This window comes from Rutilus rutilus (assembly GCF_951802725.1).
Source record: "Rutilus rutilus genome assembly, chromosome: 1".
NCBI classification, from domain to species: domain Eukaryota; kingdom Metazoa; phylum Chordata; class Actinopteri; order Cypriniformes; family Leuciscidae; genus Rutilus; species Rutilus rutilus.
In genome coordinates, this window is record NC_140209.1 from 44,734,631 (window position 1) to 44,758,339 (window position 23,709).

At 36.6% G+C, this 23,709-nt stretch overlaps 1 protein-coding gene across 1 annotated transcript; it reads left to right on the forward strand.

The window, feature by feature from the left end:
• Positions 1-350: 350 nt before the first annotated feature.
• Positions 351-23,308, forward strand: gsg1l (gsg1-like). Its single transcript, XM_084419799.1, has 5 exons — positions 351-883; positions 12,296-12,343; positions 17,556-17,708; positions 18,823-18,934; positions 22,228-23,308. Exons 1-5 carry the CDS (start codon positions 595-597, stop codon positions 22,538-22,540), a joined length of 915 nt encoding a protein of 304 aa, XP_084275925.1. The 5' UTR covers positions 351-594; the 3' UTR covers positions 22,541-23,308.
• The last annotated feature ends 401 nt before the right edge of the window (positions 23,309-23,709 follow it).

A 23,709-nucleotide genomic window follows, 5' to 3' on the forward strand; every position in this document is an offset into this window, starting at 1 on the left:
TTTTGTAGTTATAATAGTTCTATGCATTTTGGAATTTTGGTATGCATTTAAATATGAGTGTAGGCATAGAACGAAATCAATATACACAACATTTTTTATACATTAATACATTTTTATACACACACACACACACATATATATTTACAATTTACAATTTGCACACGTCGTCATTGACCCATAAGTCTTACAAAATAGGATGATGACCCCTTTAGCAACCAAAAGAAAAAGAAAATTAATAGGGGAGAGGGTGACGCGCGCAGAGAGAGAGAGAGAGAGAGAGAGAGAGAGAGAGAGAGAGAGAGAGAGAGAGAGGGATCACAACAGTTGGCAGCGTAAGTGTCTGCCTCAAAGATGCCTCGGAGATCTTTCTTACTTGAGTCACGTCTGTCTCCATGCGAATGGATCCACCTGCGAGCATCAGAGGAGTGACGCTCATTTTATATGTGTAAAGATCGAACCTGTCACTGTCATTTCGGGCCGGCGAGCAGAGGTGAGGTGAGGTGAGCGCAACCGCTGCGCTTTCCTCACACAAATCAAGCTTTTTCAGCCCGGGTTGAAGCTCATTCAAGTGTGTGAGCCACTTCGCATAGGACTATGAAGACCACTCGAAAATGCCGTGCTCTGCTGTCTGTGGGGTTAAATCTTCTGGCACTCTTATTCTCAACGACGGCGTTCATCACGACCTACTGGTGCGAAGGGACTCAGAGAGTCCCCAAACCCAACTGCAGTAAGGAAAGACGGCATAATTGTATTGACTATGGGGTGAACGAGACAGACCCGAGTAAAGTTCACTATAGTTGGGAAACGGGTGACGATCGCTTTCTCTTTAGGCATTTTCACACGGGCATCTGGTATTCGTGTGAAGAGAATATCCATGGAGGAGGTAAGAGTTACATTTTAAAGTTTAAAGCGAATCCTACGGTATTCAGTGACGCGATGGTTTTTATTGTTTTGTTTATTTGTCTGTGTATGTAACTCTGTGTTTTAGGCTGTATACGTCTTAAACTTTGATCAAATATTCCCATATTTGTCTGTCTGCAGCAGGTTAAAGTAGTTTGACATTTATTCCTAAACTGTGTAAACGAATGTCAAGTATAGCTACAACCTATATAGTTGAAAAGTGCATTATATTAAGTTAACCAAGAAAACCTCCTGATTTTGATGATATCTGTCAATTAACATCAATTAGCATTCATTAATAAGATCACAAATTAAATTATACAGTATCATACAATTATGTGAGAGAGTGTTTTTGCACTGTGGGGAAACTTTAAGGCCGTGTGTAAAGCAGTGTAAATGTGTTGCGCAGTGGATTGGCGGGGAATGATTGTGCGCCAACAGCTTTGGAAACATCTGTCTGGATTTACTTAACTCTCAATGAGTTTTGAAGAACTTGGTAAAGGCACCATTAGATAACCACATTCCCCATGGAATACAGTGAAATAAGCAGCTCTTGGACAGCCTCCTATTTTTAAAGGACCCTCTCTCTGAAATGTTTTTTTCTAATCTCAGACTAAAAGTTTTGTCACGAAATCTACTGTAGAACAGCAGGAGTTATTGGTTAGTGAACATACACCAAGATTAAAGGATATCCTGCTAAAGGAATAAAACATGACCTGTCACTTTGTCTTTTGCTTTCACATTTAATTAAATTGGCTTTCATTATAATATTTTATATTTATGGTAAATATTACAGCATGAGATAAAAATTAATACCCAAATAAACTATGAGATAAAAAAAAGGGTAAAAATCTTTACCTTACTTAATCAAATAAATAAATACTATTATTAATGTAAGAAAAAGCTCTTTGTTTTCCAAAAGAAAATGTTTATTCATTCATTCTCAAGAACATGTTGAAAAAAAATTGTGATCAACAGCTAAATCCAAGATCGGGGCTATCAGGTTCAAAGTCATATGTTGTCTCACTCTGACATAATGTCTTCAATAGACAGACGTAAACAGAAAGTTCAGTATTGGATTCAATTTAATCCAACAGACATTTTCAGGGGAGTGAGGGAAGGTCAGTGTGTGTTACGCTGATGAGGATTCAGTTATGTGACTAGATTTTGTTTCTATTTTGTTTTTTTTGTCAGTGTTGTTGACACCCTTTTCTATCTAGTGATCAATGGGATTTATGATTAATCTGACAGTGTCAGACAGGCTTTGTGCTGAAAACTCATCACACATCCACACAAGTATAGCTCAGCTTAATCTCTGCATGATGATTTATCATCATCATTAACATAATATTCAGTTATACCTATTATATAGGTATACCTATTACATTTGTTCATTCAGTATCTTACATACACTTTTTATCAGGGCAGAAGCACAAGAAATCAAGAAACTAAACAAAAGCCAAAATACATTGTATGATGTTTTGAGCCCCTTATATTAAAATGCAGAAGCAGTTTAACGGCATAAACATCAATAACTGTAAAGTTTTATGAAGTGACCATTCTGACTAATGCCCCGATTTAACACTGAAACGTCCAAGAACTTGTTCAGGCGGAGGAGTAGCAAAGCCACATAGAGAGCATGAAAATGTAGAGTGCTAATTAATAAATCATACTTGAGGATCTCTTCTCTTTGCCCATTGCCTGATCAGTACAGTACCATATAATAATGCTAATGGCCATCAAATCATTCACTCTCATTGCCGATGCAATTACCCTCAACCTCAGATACCAGATTAAACACATTAGAAGCAGATCAAAAGCCAGGGGTCTTTAATCATATGGAAGACTGGAAGAACAGGAATGGATTGAATGAAGATGATTACAGCTTTTAAATCCATAATAAGTGAGTCAGCCCATGTCATTCTGATTCCCCAGGGTAGGCATTAAGGAATTGCATACTCAATATGTATGTAATATGACTGCATCACACCGTGCCAGAGATTAGCTGTTAAAAGCATATAGATTCAGTAGATTTCTTCAATTATGAATTTTTGAAATAACATGCTATTTCAATCACTTTTCTTTTTAAAGGGCACCTATTATGCCCCTTTTCACAAGATGTAAAGTAAGTCTCTGATGTCCCCAGAGTGTGTATGTAAAGTTTTAGCTCAAAATGCCCAACGAATAATTTTTTTTACAGCATGATTAAATTGTCATTCTTTGGGGCTCAGAAAAAACGCGCCGTTTTAGTGTGTATCCCTTTAAATGCAAATGAGCTGCTGCTGCCGGCCTAAAGGGCGGAGCCTCATGAGCTCCAGCCAGGACAATCTCATCTGATAATATCAAAACAGAAACTCTCAGTAGCGGTGTTCATTTCGACCCGGAGTCGGACAATAATGCCCACAGAGCCAGAGAATATATGCCGTATGGAGATAGAACAGGTATAGTTTAGTTTAATTACGGTTATATCTTATTTGTCATGTGCTTTTATCCACTATTAATACAAGCTGACCTAAATATACTGATGAGTTCAATGAAGTTTATTGTACATCACACAAAAGATGAAGCGTTAGTTTTACTCCAGAAAATCACTGTAAGAGCTGAATAAACACAGTATAAGAAGTGCGCATTAAAGTCGTTATCCATAAACTCTCTCTCTCTCCCTTTCATTATCATGGAACATACACAGCGGGATGGCAGAGGCAGGCTAAATACACATTAATTGCGCAGATATTAACATAAATAAATACGTAATATTCAATAAAAATAAAAATAAACATGAATAAGACTTATTCATGTTTCTTTTTTATTCATTTTCATCGATTGCAAAAATTAACTAGATTAATCACAATTTTTTTTCTGTGAATAATCACGATGAATCGGCATTAAAAAAACTAACGTTTTTAATATATTTTATAATGTAATAATTTCACAGTTAATCTCCAAATTAATGTCGAAACAACATAAAGACAGTATATTTTAAATATCTGTCTAACAAGCAGGAAATGTACAGAAATTGAATAAAGTTATCAAACTGCATAAATGTAAATTATATATAGATTAATCCTTATTAAAGTTACAAAAGTTCTTTAGTCAAGAGCAGCGAGTGTTTTTCTCTGTTCACTTTGTTCTTTGATTAACTTTACTGACAGAAAGCTTTATTGGCTGCTGTCCCTTTAAGACAAGCCGCTGCTCACACACGCATCATTCTCTCACAACTCTTTGCTTCATTTAAATCTTTATTTCACTAATTTAGGACTACTCAGCCTGCTCTTATGAGGATACTCGACAAAACGGACATTTTGGCATAATTGCGTGTGTTAGTGTTCGTTCAACTTCAAGCCGAAAGAGAACTCGATTCTGGCGCTCAATTTGTCTTGGCTTGAATGGTTTAAAAGCACGTGCATGAATAAGAATGCACCATATAATGTAACGCCAGCCAAAGGATGACAGAAAAAACAGATGCTGCATTAAAGGGATAGTTCACTTTGAAATTAATTTTTGATATGTTTTAGCTTACCTCAAGGGCATCCAAGATGTAGGTGTCTTTGTTTCCGCAGTAGTTTCAATTTTGATATTTTTAGGTCAAACCGTTCTTGTCTGTCAGTCATATAATGCAGGTCTATGGTCACTGGCTCAAAACACAAGCACATAGTCCAAATTAAAACAATTCCCCACGTCCAAATGAAACAATTCCCCATCATAAGTACACATTGATGGCCTAAGACACGAAACGAGCGGTTTGTGTGAGAAAACGAACAGTATTTATATCGTTGTTATCTCTTGAAAACAGCACACGTCCAAATGATCTGACGGCGCGGGCGGGTATAGATATATACATAGATGTCGCCTTGGCTACGGTTTCGTTCCAATGAACTGCAGTAGCGAAGGCGACATCTAGTGTATACATCTATACCCGCCAGCGGGCGGGTATAGATATATACACTAGATGTCGCTTGGCTACGGTTTCGTTCCAATGAACTGCAGTAGCCAAGTCGACATCTATGTATATATCTATACCCGCCCGCGCCGTCAGATCATTTGGACGTGTGCTGTTTTCAAGAGATAACAACGATATAAATACTGTTCGTTTTCTCACACAAACCGCTCGTTTCGTGTCTTAGGCCATCAATGTGTACTTATGATGGGGAATTGTTTCATTTGGACGATGGGGAATTGTTTTAATTTGGACTCTGTGCTTGTGTTTTGAGCCAGTGACCATCGACATGCATTATATGACTGACAGACAAGAACGGTTTGACCTAAAAATATCAAAATTGAAACTACTGCGGAAACAAAGACACCTACATCTTGGATGCCCTTGAGGTAAGCTAAAACATATCAAAAATTAATTTCAAAGTGAACTATCCCTTTAAATATTTACCACTGGTGCTGCGTTCCAGTCTTCTCGTTCACTCGGATGTACGTCATTGCTTACGATGCATGAGTGCCCACTACTGGCGGAAACTGCAATGGGCTGAATTGGAACGTCCTAAGCCCTTGATAACTTGGAATCAGCTGTGGAGTAGATTTTTTTTTTCTTTTCTTTAAGAATTTGTTTAATGCAGCATCCAAATGTTTATAGGTGTGTTTGGGTTGTTAAAAAAAAAAAAAAAAAAAAAATTGGATTAATATATCATAGAGTTGTTTTTTGTGGTGGTGATTATATGAGATCTGTGGGGACGTCACAATCGTACTGCATTGTGGGACATATAGGTGCCTGAAGTGTACATATGTACATCCCTCTGTCAAAATCGAGGGAACGAGGGTCTGTCCATATAAACTTCTCTCGTCCACTTCACGAAGTGGAACGCACTTCAAAATGGCGGCAGGGATTCCCCCGAGGGGAAGTGCTTAGGGAAGTTCCCAAGTGCGTGTCTAAAAGTGGACTGGAACGCAGCCTGAGTCTTCTCCTCCCATTTCTACCAGTGACACTTATTCAACTTCCCGCGTCTACTATCTGCGCAGCTGGGTTGTAGGTTGCCAGGTTGAGCTCTCATGGGTTGAAATTTGTATAATGTGTTGATTGTGTGAGTGAGTAGGATGCGTTTCATACAAGACCTGGCAACTGGCAAGTGAATTTTGCATAATAGGTGCCCTTTAAGGTATAAAACAGCTTTATTCACATTTGTGTGTGACGAGTAGGCCTGTATCCAAAAATGGGACTATAATGAATCATTGTAGACATTCCATGTCATTGATATAAGTGAAATGATTACCACAAGTGCCTCACCTAACTGGTGAAATAAAACCCACTAGAAATTCAATTACTCATGTTCTTGCACCATCGGCCAGTTTTGGAATCGGTTAATGCATTTCTCCAGGTGCCGTGAGAATCCGTTATTCAAATTGAGGAGAGGTTACCATGGGCCACTTATCTGCCAGGCAGAAGGATTAAACTCCCTCCAGGGACCTTATTTACTGAGGAAAAAAGCTTAGGGGAGACGTAATGAGAAAGTGCACTTAGAAGGTGCAGAATATGAAATCCAGAATATGACACCCTGTCATGTTCAATGGCAGCCTAATGTGTGATCAGTCACATTCTGAACTACTTTCTGGCCATGTACACACTGCAGCTATAAATTCGGTTGTCAGTTCACCTTTTAGAGCTTAATCCTGTTCTGTACACACACACTTCAGTCATTTAGGGGAGTGACAACCAAATTAACTCCCAAAAAAATGCAGGTACTGACAACCACGTTTACTAATGATGTGTGTACGGATCCAAACTGAACAACTAGTTGTTAATCACGTATTTTAAAGGGATACTCCACTTTTTTTCGGAAATATGCTCATTTTACATCTCCCCCAGAGTTAAACAGTTGAGTTTTACCGTTTTAGAATCCATTCAGCCGAACTCCGGGTCTGACGGTACCACTTTTAGCATAGCTTAGCACAGATCATTGATTCTGATGAGTCCAGTAGCATTTCTTTCAAAATGACCAAAGAGTTTCAATATTTTTCCTATTTAAAACTTGACTCTTCTGTAGTTAAACCGTGTACTAAGATCGACGGAAAATGAAAAGTTGCGATTTTCTAAGCCTATATGACTAGGAACTACTCTCATTCCGGCGTTATAATCAAGGAACTGTGCGGCTGTACCATGAGTGCAGCAGGCGTAATGATATGACGCAGCGCCTGAAAATAGGTCTAATAGGTTTGACAAACTTAGTCCCGGTCACGTTGGAAGAAGTTACCGAGCTGGGGACTATTTTCAGGTGCTGCGTCATATCACTACGCCTGCTGCACCCATGGTACGGCCGCACAGTTCCTTGATTATTACGCCGGAATGAGAGTAGTTCCTAGCCATATAGGCTTAGAAAATCGCAACTTTTCATTTTCCGTCGATCTTAGTACACGGTTTAACTACAGAAGAGTCAAGTTTTAAATAGGAAAAATATTGAAACTCTTTGGTCATTTTGAAAGAAATGCTACTGGACTCATCAGAATCAATGATCTGTGCTAAGCTATGCTAAAAGTGGTACCGTCAGACCCGGAGTTCGGCTGAATGGATTCTAAAACGGTAAAACTCAACTGTTTAACTCTGGGGGAGATGTAAAATGAGCTTATTTCCGAAAAAAGTGGAGTATCCCTTTAACATGCGTCTGAGATGTTTCTCTCTTCTGTGTGTGAGGTGCAAGAAATTACAGGGAAAGCGGTACGATCTTGACTCATTCCTGTTGCCAGACCTTGCTAGAAAAACAGCGAACAAGAACAAGCCCATAAAAGAACGAAATACTGTAAATCAAAATGCTTTATGCTGAAAATAATCAGCACCTGCTCACTTTAATAACTCCGTAAACGCAATCGCTTTATGAGCCAAGCTTAAAGGCCCACTGAAGTGCCTTATAATGTGCAGCATTGTTCAATGTGCTTACGTGATTTCCACTGAAACAGGAAGACATGTTGAGCTCAGTAAAGCCGCATTTGACAGCTTATGACAGCCACAGTCTAATAGATTTAGATTTAATATGAAACTGTTACTAAAGCAAAACGTAATCAGTCTGAACAATATGGTAAAAAAAGTAATCATAGTTATGCTGAGAGTGTGTAGTTTAAAAAAGTGTGTAATTTATGTTGGTGTTATCTCTTCAACTCATCAGTGCTGTTTCTAATGCCGAGTCGGTCAAGCCGTTTCTCCGTGTGAAAAAATTATTGCATCACAATAAGTGTGTTGTGATTGTCAAAACCTTTTAGTAACTAAACTGAATTTTATTAGGTTTAGTGACAACATGTTACAATGTTTACATGGTTCAATTTCTGGTAAGCTGCGCTTTTTTATTATTTCAATTCAATTATTGTGATTTGATTTAATATTGGATAAATATTAGGTAGGCTACACAAGATAGGCATTCATTTTTCTCAAGAAAAAAACAACTCACCTAATGCTGTAAACATACAGAGAGCCCTATCAGCTGGCAGTATTATTTAAGGTTAAAAATAACACAAATTAAATATAATGCGTTTTTTTTTTTATTATAATAACAACTTTATTTAATGATATAAGTAAAAATATAATAAATATGCAATATAGTACACATATTTAGCAAAATACTCTATAGCTTTTTTCTAGCCAACTAACGTGCTATAGCCTATATTATGGTCATTAAATGGCTTTCCTGAGGTAAATGTTATGTGACATAATTGTTCTCCAGCTGTTTTATTGACCCCTTTGTTTGATTGATTGGTCGAAATTATGTATGAAGAATATAGCCTACATTTCGGTAAGTTGCACTGTATCTTTCAACAGTGTTCATTCGTGTTTATTTACTATTAGCTAGAGATGATCGGTTCACGTGCCGCTAGGAATCTGTCGCGTCACATTTACAAGCGCCAAAACGGTATTTATTGTCTGAATTTCGTAATGAAAGTGACAGAATCTGAGAGCTGAGATTTTTTTTTATATCATAAGTAACCTGCTCTGTCTAGTCTGTCAGTCTCCGTGTCCTCTTTGCTTCGCGATTTTTCTGTGCGTGAGAAAATGGATGTGTGGCGTGAGAGCGTGTGAAAAGTGTCAATTGCGTGTGTCTCACGGTGAATGCGTGAGAGTTGGCAGCTATGCTTTTGATATGAAACTAATTCTCAACTGTCAAATTCTGTCAATTTTATTACGAAATTCAAACAATAAATACCGTTTTGGATGTGACAGATCGCTGTAGTGCCTCAGTTCAAGCGCCATGTGAAAAGACCATCTCTCTTTACTTCTAGTTAATAGTAAATAAACACGAATAAACAATAATAGGTATGTTGAAAGATACAGTACAACTTATCGAAATGTAAATGCCTCATACATAATATTGATCAATCAGTGTTTTTCAACCACAGAAAGAGGTCAATAAAACAGCTGGAGAACAATGCCACATAACGTTACATTTACCTACATTTACATTAAAGCCGTGTAATGGCTCACTCCAGGGTAAACTCAAAAGTTGGCAGTCCTGAGTGCAGAGTGATGTCATCAGAATCGATGATCCATTTTGGTGGAAGTGAGAGACTAAGTTTTGAATGCTTTTATCTTCTATTTTAAATCTAAAATGAATTTTGGCATTGTTATGGAGCACACTAGCTTATCCTTCTACCGCATGGTGTGGCCATATGGCAACATACTCTTTGCGTTCATTTCCTTGAAAAACATTCTCGTGTTTTTTTGTTGGAATGAGAAGACCTTAGTTTAGCCAATGATGTGCTTTGGTTAAGTCACATGACATGCAGTTTTTTTCTGTGACGCGATTTTTGACAGACTGCCGTCTCATGTCGGTAGTTGCTGAAAGCTAACTAAAACAAGCAACAATGTAACAAACAAGGACCAGTCCATATCACATACACAAAAAAAATCAGAAACATCACCTCAGGTAAGTTATGATGATGGCATATTCACCACTCAAAAAAGTTTTTATGAAATAAATTTTTGGTAAATCGATTAAATCTCTGTGTTGCCAAGCGGCAACACTGTGCAATAGTGAAATGACATTATTGCAATAGTTTAGCTAGCTAGAAAGGTCAGCTGCAATCTGTTAAGCTGTAACAATAACTAATGCTAGTGATATTATGTTGATTAGTCATATGTTAACGGGATATTTCACCGCTGGAAAGATGAATGTGTACTTAAATTGGGTCATTTATGTAGTAGAAATGTGAAATAATTTTAGAAGTTGATGCCTTCTAGACTGAGAAAAGCCAGAAAATGTTTTTTTGGCTCATGTGGATGAAAGACAACAACTCCCAGAATGCATTTGCTTCGCTGCCCTACGAGGCCACTCCCAAGCCACGCCTACCGGTTACAGAGGGCAGTATCTGAAGAAATGATACAACTAAGCTACTAGTTGACTCGAAACTGAAAAGACGTCGTTTTATCGTGAGATCCCACCCCTTGCGGGTTAAAAACATGCAGAACTAGTTCCTGCTACTGGCTGTAGTCTCTAGCCTCTGGCCAAAAAAGCCTCCGATGACTCAAAATGATGATTTTTGCGTCATCTGAGGTTTTTTTCCAGACACACAATACAGAAATCTCTCGTCTCAGGGGACACGAGGGAGGAAAGCACGGTCATTCGAAAATACTACCGGGTTTCTACTGATACAAAGCTCAATGCTAAACAATGAAGTATCCCTAAGGACTGGCAAGGGATTTGTATTATGGAAAAAAATCTAATTTAAATGGAAATTATTTTTCAAAAAATTTCCACTATTATATGTTGTTGCCGTATGGCAACATATCATGAAGTACCTTAAAATAATATTTTTTCCAAGCACTTCAAGTTAAGCCATTCTAAGAAAAGAAAAAGAGTCAAATATTTTTTTCTATAGGTGCGTGCGGTAGAGGGTTATAGATAACCTAAAGGCGAACATATTTATATTAAATAAAAAAATCGAATTTGATTTCATGGGGACTTTAAACAACAATCCCAAAACACTTATAATAAGTGGGCATGGTAACACTGCAAGGGCACGCTCTGTGAACCAGCCTTCACGAGCATAAACAAGACATCACGACGCCTCCGTCAACTGCGCTTTAGTTCAAATTGCTGAACATAATGAATCTTTTGTCACTGTAATATTATCAGAATAGCGGATACCAAACATGTGAGACACCAGATCATTGCGTTTACCACAGTGTCATTCATCACAGTTTCTGGAGTGAGTCGTGTTCCATACACACACAGAACGATAATTTTGCTCACTCCCTCATCTAAATATGTAGTCAGTCCTGAAACATTACATTGTGTATGTGGCCCCTGTTTGATTTATTTCTTCATTTCTGCTGTCACTATAGAGCAGGTTTCTGTAAGGAACCACATGTGGGATATTTTAATGATTGAACATTCAAAAATCTCATTCATCCTGGCAGTGTTTGGGGGTGAAATTTATTGCCATTTATTTGAACTGCTTTTGTACTTTAGCCAAGTTTTAAATGCTACTTTAAATTTTGATTTCTGAAGGTAATAAAACTTTGAAAGGCCTGTGTGGTCTGTAATGTAAAAGACAGAGTACATAAAGTTTTGTTGAGTCTGACAAGCCTGGAATTATGAGTGTTGTGTCTGCAGACTTGTGCAGTAGTGCTACTGCCAATATATTTAATGTAGCCCTATTCTTTGAACTGGGGCACATTGAGCCACATAGCTAAAAAGGAAAATGCCTTTCCATATGAAATTGTTTGAAATGTTTTATGTGCAAACTTTAATATGTTGTTGTCTTCATATTACCATGCTACTTTAGATAATCACTCACTTCTATTTGACCTCTGTCCTTAAGGCACAGCTAAGCATCTTCATTCATCTCTCCACAGGCAAGATTATCATTGAAAGTTGCAGACTAAAGTTTTTTCTTAAGAAATAGCCTTCAGCCTCAAATTATCCTCACCAGTTTAATTAAAAGTACAATTTAGGAGGATGCACCAAAAACTTTTTATGTTCTAGCCCAGAGACACATAGGACAATCTTAATTAAAACAGTTATTTTGGTTAGACCACAGACATTCTGACTTTCTACACAATTATATGATCACTATAATTACAGGAAAAGCATGTTGTATGCTACAAATGTAACATGGCATTAAGCAGCAAGTGTGCAAAAATGCTTCGTTTGCGTAATCAAAAATGCCTGATACCGAAATGACACGTAGAGGTTAACACTAAGAAACACTACAATCTCTTTAGACAAAAAATTCAAGTGATGGATTCATCCAGAGGGAAGCAGACTTATCACTGGAAAACAGCACTGTAGCATCACATGCATATTTCCATATGCAATATCACTTTTTAATAGAGTGTGAGGGTCTTTCTTCAGCAGCCACTTATGTGCCACTGTAAAGATGGAGTTGAGCTCTCTGACTCGCGGTACACAAAAAAGAGCTTGTAGAGCACAGATGTTAACTTTTTGGTTGTTTTGTGTCTTTCCAGGTGAGAAATGCAGAAGTTTTATTGATCTGGCCCCGGCATCTGAGAGAGGTGAGTAATGGTTGTCATTAGAGTGTCGTTGAGGCTTGTCCAACAGCACACACTGAAACCTATGACAGATCTCTTATCTCTGCCTTGGAGCATCCCTGCATTATTATTTGATGCATGCTTTGTGTGTGGTACATTAGCTAAAGTATGAATGTTTGAGTAAATGTTCACATCGTCCAGTCCAGTGCAGCTTATGTGCTTTAAGTTTTGCAATCGTTAAGAAAAAAACATTAGCCATTAAATAAAATATTATATATTATATATGTGTGTGTGTGTGTGTGTGTGTGTGTCTTACAGACAGATTTGTGGCCTGTTACCATATTTCCATATACAATATCACTTTTTAGTAGAGTGAGAGGGTTTTTCTTCAGCAGACACTTACAGTGCTATGCATAAGTTTAGACACCCATGCTAAAGTTGACTAAAAAGAGGAATAAAAAAATCATCTTTTGGAAATTGAACTTAATGCCTTAATTAAAAAAATTAGGAAAAATCCAACCTTTAAGGACACCAATTTTCTTTGTGAATGAATAATGTATCGTAAATAAATAAATGTTCTTCCTTAAAATACAGGGTGCATAAGTCTGGACACCCCTATGTTAAATTCCCATAGAGGCAGGCAGATTTTTATTTTTAAAGGCCAGTTACTTCATGGATCCAGGATACTATGCATCCTGATAAAGTTCCCTTGGTCTTTGGAATTAAAATAGCCCCACATCATCACATAGCATTCACCATACCTAGAGATTGGCATGGAGTACTTTCCATAAGATCATCTCTCAATGCAAATCAAACCAGCTATTAGGCTAACTGAAATAAAACCATGCCAATCTCTAGGTATGGTGAAGGGTATGTGATGATGTGCGGCTATTTTAATTCCAAAGGCCAAGGGAACTTTATCAGGATGCATAGTATACTGGATCCATGAAGTAACTGGCCTTTAAAAAAAAAAATCTGCCTGCCTCTATGGGAATTTAACATAGGGGTGTCCAGACTTATGCACCCTGTATTTTAAGGAAGAACATTTATTTATTTACGATACATTATTCATTCACAAAGAAAATTGGTGTCCTTAAAGGTTGGATTTTTCCTATTTTTTTTAATTAAGGCATTAAGTTCAATTTCCAAAAGATGATTTTTTATTCCTCTTTTTAGTCAACTTTAGCATGGGTGTCTAAACTTATGCATAGCACTGTATGTGCCATGGGTTAATCTAGATTTCAACTTTTTTCTTTTTGTTATATGAAGGTCATATTAAAACTTGAAAACTTCTTTTATACTATTCAAATGCATTTTATCTATAATTTATACTTTTTTCTTGTCAAAGAAGACCAAGAGCTTTAATCTTAAAAGTATGAAAATCAATTATTAATATTTAAAACTGGATTGAAACAAAGAAAAGTAAAAGGAAACGTCACTTGTGAACAGACTTTTTAGTGCATCATTTCCAAATTGTGTAGTAATAAAAAATTTAAAAAAAGGTGTGTGGCCCTTTTTTAAACAAATGTAAAAAAAGTATAATTAAATTTTCACAACACAATTTGAGACATGATGGACATGACGCTGTGTATGACAGATAACAATTCTAATGTGATGCTTGTGTGTCCACTGTTGGACACATGTTAGCAAACAAATTAAACGGTGAGAGTGTTATTTTCTAAATGTCAAAAACACCCACAAAAACACCCACAGACCAAAGCGTGATAACACATTTGTAGTTTTCTTTAAAGTTACATGATAACGTAAACTACAACTATTTTCCTTTACTAAAAATTATTTTAAAGGCAGTCTTTTGTTGACGTTTTTCACGGTGGCAAAGCCTTCAGAGGGGAAATGTCATTTTGAATATGGAATTTTATTTGCATACTGCATAATACATCTCGCCTTGAACAATTCTGGAGATACTACTCCGCAATCAAAAAGGAAAATGAATTTAGCTTGCAAATGACATCTGCCACAGTTTCAGGGGAGAATATTTGCAAGACAAACTACACAATTGCTCATTGCTCTTTAGACTCCGGTTTTTAAGTCATGACTGACTCTCAAGGTCTCCAGTGATAATCATGTTTGATACAAAGCTGCCGATATTTGTGGAATCAGTGATGGAAGTGCATTTTGATTGAAGTGTTTTCAGATTCATCCCTCTGTCTAAGTGTTGTCTCGTACGGAAGCTTGTCAAGAACTGTTTGTGCAAAAATTTGAATGGGAAATTTGATTTATCACTACTGAATATGCTCAGGTCGACAGAAGATTTAGGTCTTCTATCTCTGTCCTCTCACAGTGACGATATCAAGCCCTCAAACAATGCTTTTCTCTGCCTCAAGGAGCCCTCGAGAAAATTGACACACTGTTTATATTCGCCTCTGAAAAATGTAGGGCAGACTTTCAAAGGTGCCCGATGTGTTTGAACTCTTGAAGACAAAACACTCCAGACATTAATATTGAATAATGCCGTCATTTTTCAGGTTAAGATGCTTTAATCACTCACCACCTGTGTTTCTCAAAGTCTGTCATATTTTATTTACAATGTGTGTGAGGGAATGTGTCGGGAAACCCCAAACGAAGCCAAATTTCACAGTGGATGATGGGTAGCACAGGTGTAGTAGACAAGACTCCGAACGTTGAAAGTAAGCAAAATAGCATTATGATCTCAGAACAAAACAACTCCTGCTATCTCTGCCGAGTCCTCCGAGGAAGCTCCGGGGCGATTGGGAATTCTGCTAATTAGAAGGAGCTGATTGCTATTATGGAAACACCCTTGAGTCAGTCTGATAGATACTAGATGTTTCCCTAATCTCTCAAAAATACATAAAAATAAAATAAATAAAGATTAAACATCCTTTTGAGACACGAGTGCAGTTTGTTTTTCAAATTGCAGATGTTGCTGTCATGTCAAGTTTAATATAATTACCGCTAATGAGAAAGCTGACTTCTAGTAAGAACTCATGTGTTTACTCCTCTTTGGAGTATACAGCACCATTACAGTCCAAGTGCTTCTATTTTGCATTTTTCTAATTATTCTTCTTATTTTTTTTCAGTAGTGTTCAAAACTTTGGGTTCAGATTAAAGAAATAAACACTTTTATTCAGCAAGGATGTAATTGATCAAAACAAGTGACAGTAAAGACTGCTTTTTAAGATTTAGACTTGTTACATAAAAAAATATACATCTTAAATAAATGCTGTTCTTGAATCCTGAAAAAACAAAACAAAAAAAATCACAGTTCATAAATATTAGGTACGGTGACAAGGAGGGAACATGATATATTAATTAGTGGGAATATCATGTTACCTCATGGGAATTTTGATAAAATGTCATGGCCACAACATAATTTTGTTGACAAGTGACAAGTAACGTCATCCTTATGTCATGGCCACGCATTGTAAAGTCGTGGCCTTGAGATCCTATGTTGAGGGAATGACATCCTTTTCTCCTGGCCACAGTCCTGTAGTCCCTTACACAATGATTACGAAATTTGTCTAATTGTAAAAACATTTTTATTTATAGGATTTAAAAAGTAGAATAAAAATAGGCATTATTCATGAAGTAATTTATACCACTGTATTGTATGACTGAGCACTAGACAGTAATTGCAACTTTTTATCTCACAATTCTGACTTTTTTTTTCCAGAATTGTGTGATATAAAGTCAGAATTGCGAGTTTATATCTTGCAGTTGCGAGAAACAAATATTATAATTCGCAATTCTAAAAATGTTCTTGCAATTGCGAGTTTATATCTCACAATTCTGACTTTATAACTAAAAATTGCGACTTTTTATCTCACAATTCTGACCTTTTTCAGAATTATTAATAATAATAATAATTTATAGATAATAATTTATAAAGTTGTATTTATATAGCGCCTTTCCAGGGCTCAAGGACGCTTTACAATGAACAAGCAACAATAATGGCAATGGACAATGATAACAAACAAAACAACAGTAGGTAGATGAGAGTAAAAGTACAGTAAAGGAGAATTATGTAGATTTACATTTTACATTACATTTACATTTAGTCATTTAGCAGACGCTTTTATCCAAAGCGACTTACAAATCAGGACTAAATTAAGCGAGTCATCATGAAGAGGCAAAAGACAACAACAACGCAAGAAGTGTTCAGAGTACGAAGTTCAGGCATTATTCAGAGTAGCATAAGCATGATAAGTGGGATTTTAAGGGAAAGGTTTTTTTTTTTTTAATTTTTTTATGAGTTTAGGTGCTCACGGAAGAGATGGGTTTTCAGCTGTTTTTTGAATGTTGTCAGGGATTCAGCATTCCGGATGAGGGTGGGGAGAGTGTTCCACCAGCATGGAACTGTGAATGAGAATGATCTGGAAAGTGATTTTGTGGCTTTCTGTGATGGAAAGCCACAAAATCACTTTCCAGATCATTCTCATTCACTAGATGGGGCATCATACAGCAGAATACAATCATAGACATAACGAAATGTAATACAACTTAAGAATGGTAACATTCAGAAAATAAGTGAGTTTTGAGCATAGTTTTAAATTCAGAAATAGTATTAAAACAACAGAGTGATCGGGGGAGAGAGTTCCATAGTTTGGGTGCAACAACACTGAATGAGCTGGCCCCCATTGAAGCTAAGCGATGCCGAGGGACAACGAGAAGGCTAGAGTCAGAGGATCGTTATGATTATGAGTCAGATGATCATTATAATTATGTGATATAAAGTCGCAAATGTGAGTTATAAAGTCAGAATTGCGAGTTTATATCTCGCAATTGCGAGAAAAAAAGATTATAACTCGCAATTCTAACATTTTTCATTTATATCTCACAATTCTTACTTCATAACTTGCGATATTTATTCATTTTAAGTCATATTGTTTAATTGTTTTGCATTTTTCAAAACCCTGAAACTATTGTCAGGTTTAAACTAGATTTGTAATGTGTTCTTTCATGGAGCAGTTATTATAGATAATGCTCATATAGATATTATACTGTAGATAATGCTCATATAATACGCTTTTTACTTAGTGAACTCAAAACACCTATATCTGCCCTTTGCAAATTGAACTCAACGTAAAGAAGAACTATGCAGAAATGTACCCAATGCATGTCCATTTTATATGCAGGGGGCGAGTTGTTAAATTTCCACTTGAATCTGACCGTGTGAATAATGACAGAGAGAATGGGGCAACAGCACAGCGCTTTGCTCACCAGTGTGTGTGTGTGTGTGTGTGTATGTGTATTGCAGGTGTCCTTTGGCTGTCAGTTGTGTCTGAGGTGCTATACATCATGCTGCTGGTCGTTGGCTTCAGTCTGATGTGCCTGGAGCTTTTTCACTCCAGTAATGTGATCGATGGACTCAAACTGAACGCCTTCGCCGCAGTCTTCACCGTGCTGTCAGGTAGGCCTGCACCCTTGTCCCCAACTCACACTTAGAGAAACTAATTGCGTGTTACTTCATTACATTCATCATCTATACAAAGACACACGGCCTTGTTTTCCTGTTCGGTCTCACCACAGTCACAAATGATGGGGATAATAGAAAATGTTGGGCTTTTTTTTGTAAGTCCCTGCTGAAAGAAAAAAACTTTTATTCAGCAAGGACACATTAAATTGATCAAAATTAAAAGTAAAGTTCAAATAAATGCCTTTATTTTTATGAATATTAAGCAGCACAACCATTTTCAACATTGATAATAAGAGCACCAAATCAGTATATTAGAATGATTTTGAAGGATCATGTGACACTGAAGACTGGAGTAATAATGCTGAAAATTAAGCTTTACCATCAAATAAATAAATTCAATAAAAAATAAAATAAAAAATAAAAAAAAATGTTATTTTAAATTGTAATAATATTTCACAGTCAATCAAATGCAGCCTTGGTTCTTTCATAAACATAAAAACTTACCAAACCCTGTAAATATTTTATATTTAATAGCTTGTTTTATCAAGAATCAGTGAAATCTGTTAACTAATAATAATTTCACACTTGATTTCGGAATGAGATGTGGAAAAATTTGAGTTCTCCCCAGATTACATCTCTCTATCTGCAGTCCAAGTGCATCATGGGTAAACCCCAGCAATTAGAATGCCAGAACAGCTGCTGCTTTTTGAATGTCTGATTATTTGATTTGAATACCTTTAACTAATACCCAATATAGTCCAGTTCATTTGGGGCCTTAATGCCTTTTAATTCCAACTGCAGCAGAGAGAGAGAGAGAGAGAGAGAGAGAGAGAGAGAGAGAGAGAGAGAGAGAGAGAGAGAGAGAGAGAGAGAGAGAGAGAGAGAGAGAATGAAACACAGAGTGAAACACAAAAGGCGATATAATAAAAAAAGTTATTTTCCATGCTGGATTATTGAGCCAAGAGTCGGAACTGATTAATTACTCAAGAGTTCATGTCATGCAGGTTTGGAAGGACATGGGGTGAATAATTAATAACAAATTTCTTTCTATCCAATGAGCAACAACAGTATGAGAAATCACCAACTGCATTTGTTGATTCCTCAACAGGTCTCCTGGGGATGGTGGCTCACATGATGTACACACAAGTTTTTCAGATAACAGTCAGTTTGGGACCAGAGGACTGGAGGCCTCACACATGGGACTACGGCTGGTCCTTCTGGTAAGCACTTCCTATACTTCCAGTCACATCAGCCAAAACATGATGGATGATAAGCAGTGAATGTGTTGATCACATACACTATAGTTCAAAAGCTTCAGAAACATTTGGTTCTTTTTTTTAAGAAAGAAACCAATACTTTTATTCAGGAAGGACAAAGTAGACAAAAGTGGCAATAAAGACTTTCAAATTGTTACAAAAATGAATAATAAAAAAACTGTCTATTCAAAAAATCCTCAAACAGTTTCCACAAAAATATTGGTAACACTGATATTGGTTACAGTACAGGTGCACTAATATAGATTAACACATGCTTAACTAATACACAGATAATCCTGAGTTAGCTAATGATTAAAGCAGACAACTGGAAGTTGAAATACATGGCTTTGACCCATTGCAGTTATTAACTCATTCATTTACACTATTAATTAATACTATATGTTTACATCTGATTAATAGGAATTCATATATGACTTAAACTATTATTCAGATTCAGACTCTTTATTAGTTGCTGATGCGGTAATCATAAATTAATGGTTTAGTTCTTCATTAGTCATACATTAACTATCTGTGCATTAGAAAATCATGAATTAATGCACCCATTTGGTAAAGTGTTACCAAAATAATAAGCAGCACAACTATTTTCAACATTGATAATAATAATAAATGTTTCTTGAGCAGCAAATCAGCATATTAGAGTGATTTCTGAAGGATCATGTGACACTGCAGACTGGAGTAATAATGAAAGCTGAAAATTCAGTCAGCATCACAGGAATAAATTACATTGTCAAATATTTTCAAATAGAATAGGTATTTTAAAGGTTTTTTTTTTTGTGTGTGTTTTTTTTTACTGTATTTCTGATCAAATAAATGCAGCCTTGGTGAGAAGAGACTTCTTTCAAAACATTTAGGAATCTTGCCACCCCCAAAGTTGCGAATGTTCGTGAACATCTTATTGACTATATGGAACTGGTTTTAAAGTGATTTTATAATATTATTTAAAGAGGCAGTTCACTCAAATGACAATTCTCTTCCTTCCTCACACACATGTCATTTAAAACCTGCATGACTGACTTATTTCTTTGGAATGCAAAAGTTTTTTTTTAGGTGAATATAGTCGCAACTGAATGAGGATTGGTGTTTTCAAGCTCAAAAATAGCACCATAAAAGTATTGTAAAAGTAGTCCATACTCAATATGGCATATTTTGAGCCTTTTGAAGTCACATGATAGCTTTAAATGCGGATGTTGTTTTTCCCTTGCAAATTCACTTTACATTCAACCTTGCTCAAGTTAATGGGAGTAGCGATATTCGATTTGTGACCAAATCAAACTCTATGTATTTTCACCCTTAGTAGTTCCTGATCAATAATTAAATGGATTTCTCTACAGCAGAATAGCTCTACATCCCATCCCAGTACACTGTGATTTTGCTTCCATCCTGTGTTATATAATTCACCAAGGCAAAGAGGCGAGGTGTCCTCAAAAGTCACAGATGTGCTGGTGTCTGGTCTCATTCTGCAACAAATTAATCTGGACCCTTCTCATTTCAGGTTCCCTTTCCAATATACAGTAAAAGCTCTTTTTCTAACTGAACGGAAACGTAGAATTTACGTTTTACAATTTACAAACTACAGCACATGCCTACAGGACAAATAATTTGACCTTTACAAAAGAGTTCCTGCTGACCTAGAAAGCTAAAAATATTTTACTCAGAATAGTTCTCTGACATTCAAATTTTTATTAGGCTATATTTATAAGCTATATACATTAGGCAATATAATTGATTTATCTGTGACTTAGAAAAAAATGGCTTGCTTATAAGTTTATATTTTCTGAAATGCTGCCATTTTTATATTACTAAATCTGTTGTGAATTGAGAAGGTCAAATACTTGTTGGATTGCTAAATTGGATCGAAAACAGTCAGTAATGTCAAACAGTGACCATGTTGTGTCGTTTTGGTAAAAATCCAGTTACATTAAATATAAGGTATAGGTTAGAAGTTCTCTTACAGTGTTAAATGTGAACTTTTTTTTTTTTTGTGCGTGTCACCTCTACAGTGAATTTTTGGAGTGAGTTTCTGTCATTACATTTTTTGGGACCATTTAGACCAGAGAGGGAATGGCTCTATTGGATCTCCCAACAAATGTGTGTTATTTTGGCACTTGGAAATAAGAGACATGCATTGGGGTTCTGACAGGCATGAAAGTGGTATTTACATTGACTGAATTACCACAGATGCTTGCCTGGCATCCATTATTCCAGGCTAAAATTGCTTCATTTGTCCTCTGCCGTCTGGCCAATTTCTTGTTTTTCCTCCTCTATTTCTGTACCTTTACTACCTTACAGAATGGCAAGAATCTGAAAATCAAAGAGTAATTGAAACTTGAGCTTTTTTAAACCCTTCAGCTTCATGGTTTAATTTTCCCAGCTCACAAGCTCAAATACTGCACTCTCATGGTTTCTGATTGGAAACCAAAGGTAATTTGCAGTCTATAAATCGCAGACAGTGTTTGGGGAATGCAACTTTTTTTTTTTTACTGCAGGTGAACAAAAACTTCCAAACATGGATAAAGATATAAAAAATGCTCACTGAAAAAAAGTTATTCAGAAAAAAAAAAAGTAAAAAAAACAAAAAACAAATAATATGATGCTTGATATGTAATAGTACTTGTTTTTTCCCAATTGAGTGGGTGTTTTGAGTCAGAATCTCATTCATGAATGAACTGGGACTTGCATATAGCTTGATAAAAAATACCAGTACAGTACAAAATGACTTTTCAATGACATTCAAAATAGATGTATTTTCTGGAATCTCTTAGCAGATTTGTATACACAAAGATTAGATTATTAGAGTCATAATTGAAGGGTTTGAGTGTATGATTCAATGATTAGTTCATAGCATAAAAGTGTGCTTAATTGTCACCACCTACTGGCGTAACGACGTAACCTACAGAAAGAGTCACTGAAGAAGAAATCTGTGAATTGAGTTACTGAGATTAATCAAACTCCCCATCACAACACCTGATTTAGAGTGTGCTGTTGTGCTTCATTTCAATTCCACCAAACTGATATAATGTATAATAAACTGGACAGCTCAAAATGTATCTGGGACTGTTTTTTCTAACTTTAAATGTCAACAAGCATCTCTGTTAGTCCATAAATACAAAATACCACATTCAACAAATGTCATCCATCCATCCATCCTGTTTGACAATGCACTATGCAAAAAATAAATGCAAACAAATAGCTGCAAATAAATCTCATTATCTTTTTCATATATGTATGTTTCACAGTATGGCCTGGGGCTCTTTCACCTGTTGCATGGCAGCCTCCGTCACCACCCTCAACTCCTACACAAAGACGGTGATTGAGTTCCGGCACAAACGGAAGCTCTTTGAACAAGGCCTGCGAGAGGAGCAAACCTTCCTGGACCCGGAGGCCTTCCATTACTTCCGTGATACGTCCGTCCAGTCCATCTCCAGCTCTATAGATGTTTACCCAAGCCACGGAAGCAGCCACGGGAGCAGTCGTGGGAAAATGCGCTCCCCGCCGGCTTCGGTGGACCAGGGCGACAACACAGAGTCCCTGGGAGAAGAGCAGTGCTGAGAGGACATGTAATCCGGTACTGCACAGGTGGCCTTGCTCTGACCGGATATCTAAGAATACTGATTAACTGGGAGGCGAGGATTTTGAGGTTGAAAATGGACATAAATAACAGTATTGTACGAGGCATGCAGGTATTAAGCTGAGCCTTAGTGAAGATAAACTGGTGATTGTAAATAAAATCATGTGGAAAGGGAGCATTTTTTACCCGCCAACAGATAATTATGGACGGGCAGGTGGGACAACAAAACGGCTTGCATTGCCATGAAGACTGAGCAGTACACGCTTCTAAAACCGTACGGTAGCATCTGTTGGTCCCTCGCCCTGACAGCTAGACAAGCTCCTGAGTATTTACCGGTCTTACACAGTATGTGAAATGCCCTCCTCTCTTGGTGAGATCTGCTTGAATATGCCTTCGTGTTACAAACAGCAGAGTAGAGTACCGTTTAAATCCTGCCTTCAATACAACTGCAGCTGAACACAGGAGAAGCACAGCCCATTTCAGTTGCAACATCCACTAGGGATAAAAGGTTACTGCCACTTGGATTTTTGTCTTTTGTCGTGCATTACTGGGTTGATTAGCAGCAGTCAATGACAAGATTGTAATCCCTGCCCCCAATTTTTTGCTATATATTTTTTTGTGTGGCAATGTTCTTATTAATGTACATACAATGAATGGAATTCTATCTATTAATGAATGTACTAAATATTTATCAATGTATGCACTATAATCCTGTCTTTTTCATTTGATAAAAGAGGTACACAATTGTCATCTTGTTGACTTTTTTGGGTTTGCTTTTAGAAGATAGAAAGCCATGTACAGTAGTTTTTTATTCTTTAGAAACCTCTAAATTGAATAATTTGGCCAAAGTTTTTATTTGAGTATTATTGAAAAAGCATGCAAAAAGCATTTATTCCTTCAGACAAAATGAGATGTTTAGTCCTCTGTGATTTCTGTGTACCGTTTCATATACCGTACTGTACATATATATATATACACACATATACATATATATGTATATATATATGGTACGGTATATGAAACGGTACACAGAAATCACCATACCGTACACACACACATATATACATACATACATACATACATACATATATATATATATATATATACACATATATACATATACATACATATACATATATATACATATACA

Excerpts from the sequence above, each read along its gene's own strand:
- gsg1l (XM_084419799.1), top strand. The coding sequence starts at position 595 with ATGAAGACCACTCGAAAATGCCGTGCTCTGCTGTCTGTGGGGTTAAAT. Across the intron at positions 884-12,295 it reads AGAGAATATCCATGGAGGAG|GTGAGAAATGCAGAAGTTTT; the intron begins GTAAGAGTTACA and ends GTGTCTTTCCAG. Across the intron at positions 12,344-17,555 it reads GGCCCCGGCATCTGAGAGAG|GTGTCCTTTGGCTGTCAGTT; the intron begins GTGAGTAATGGT and ends TGTGTATTGCAG.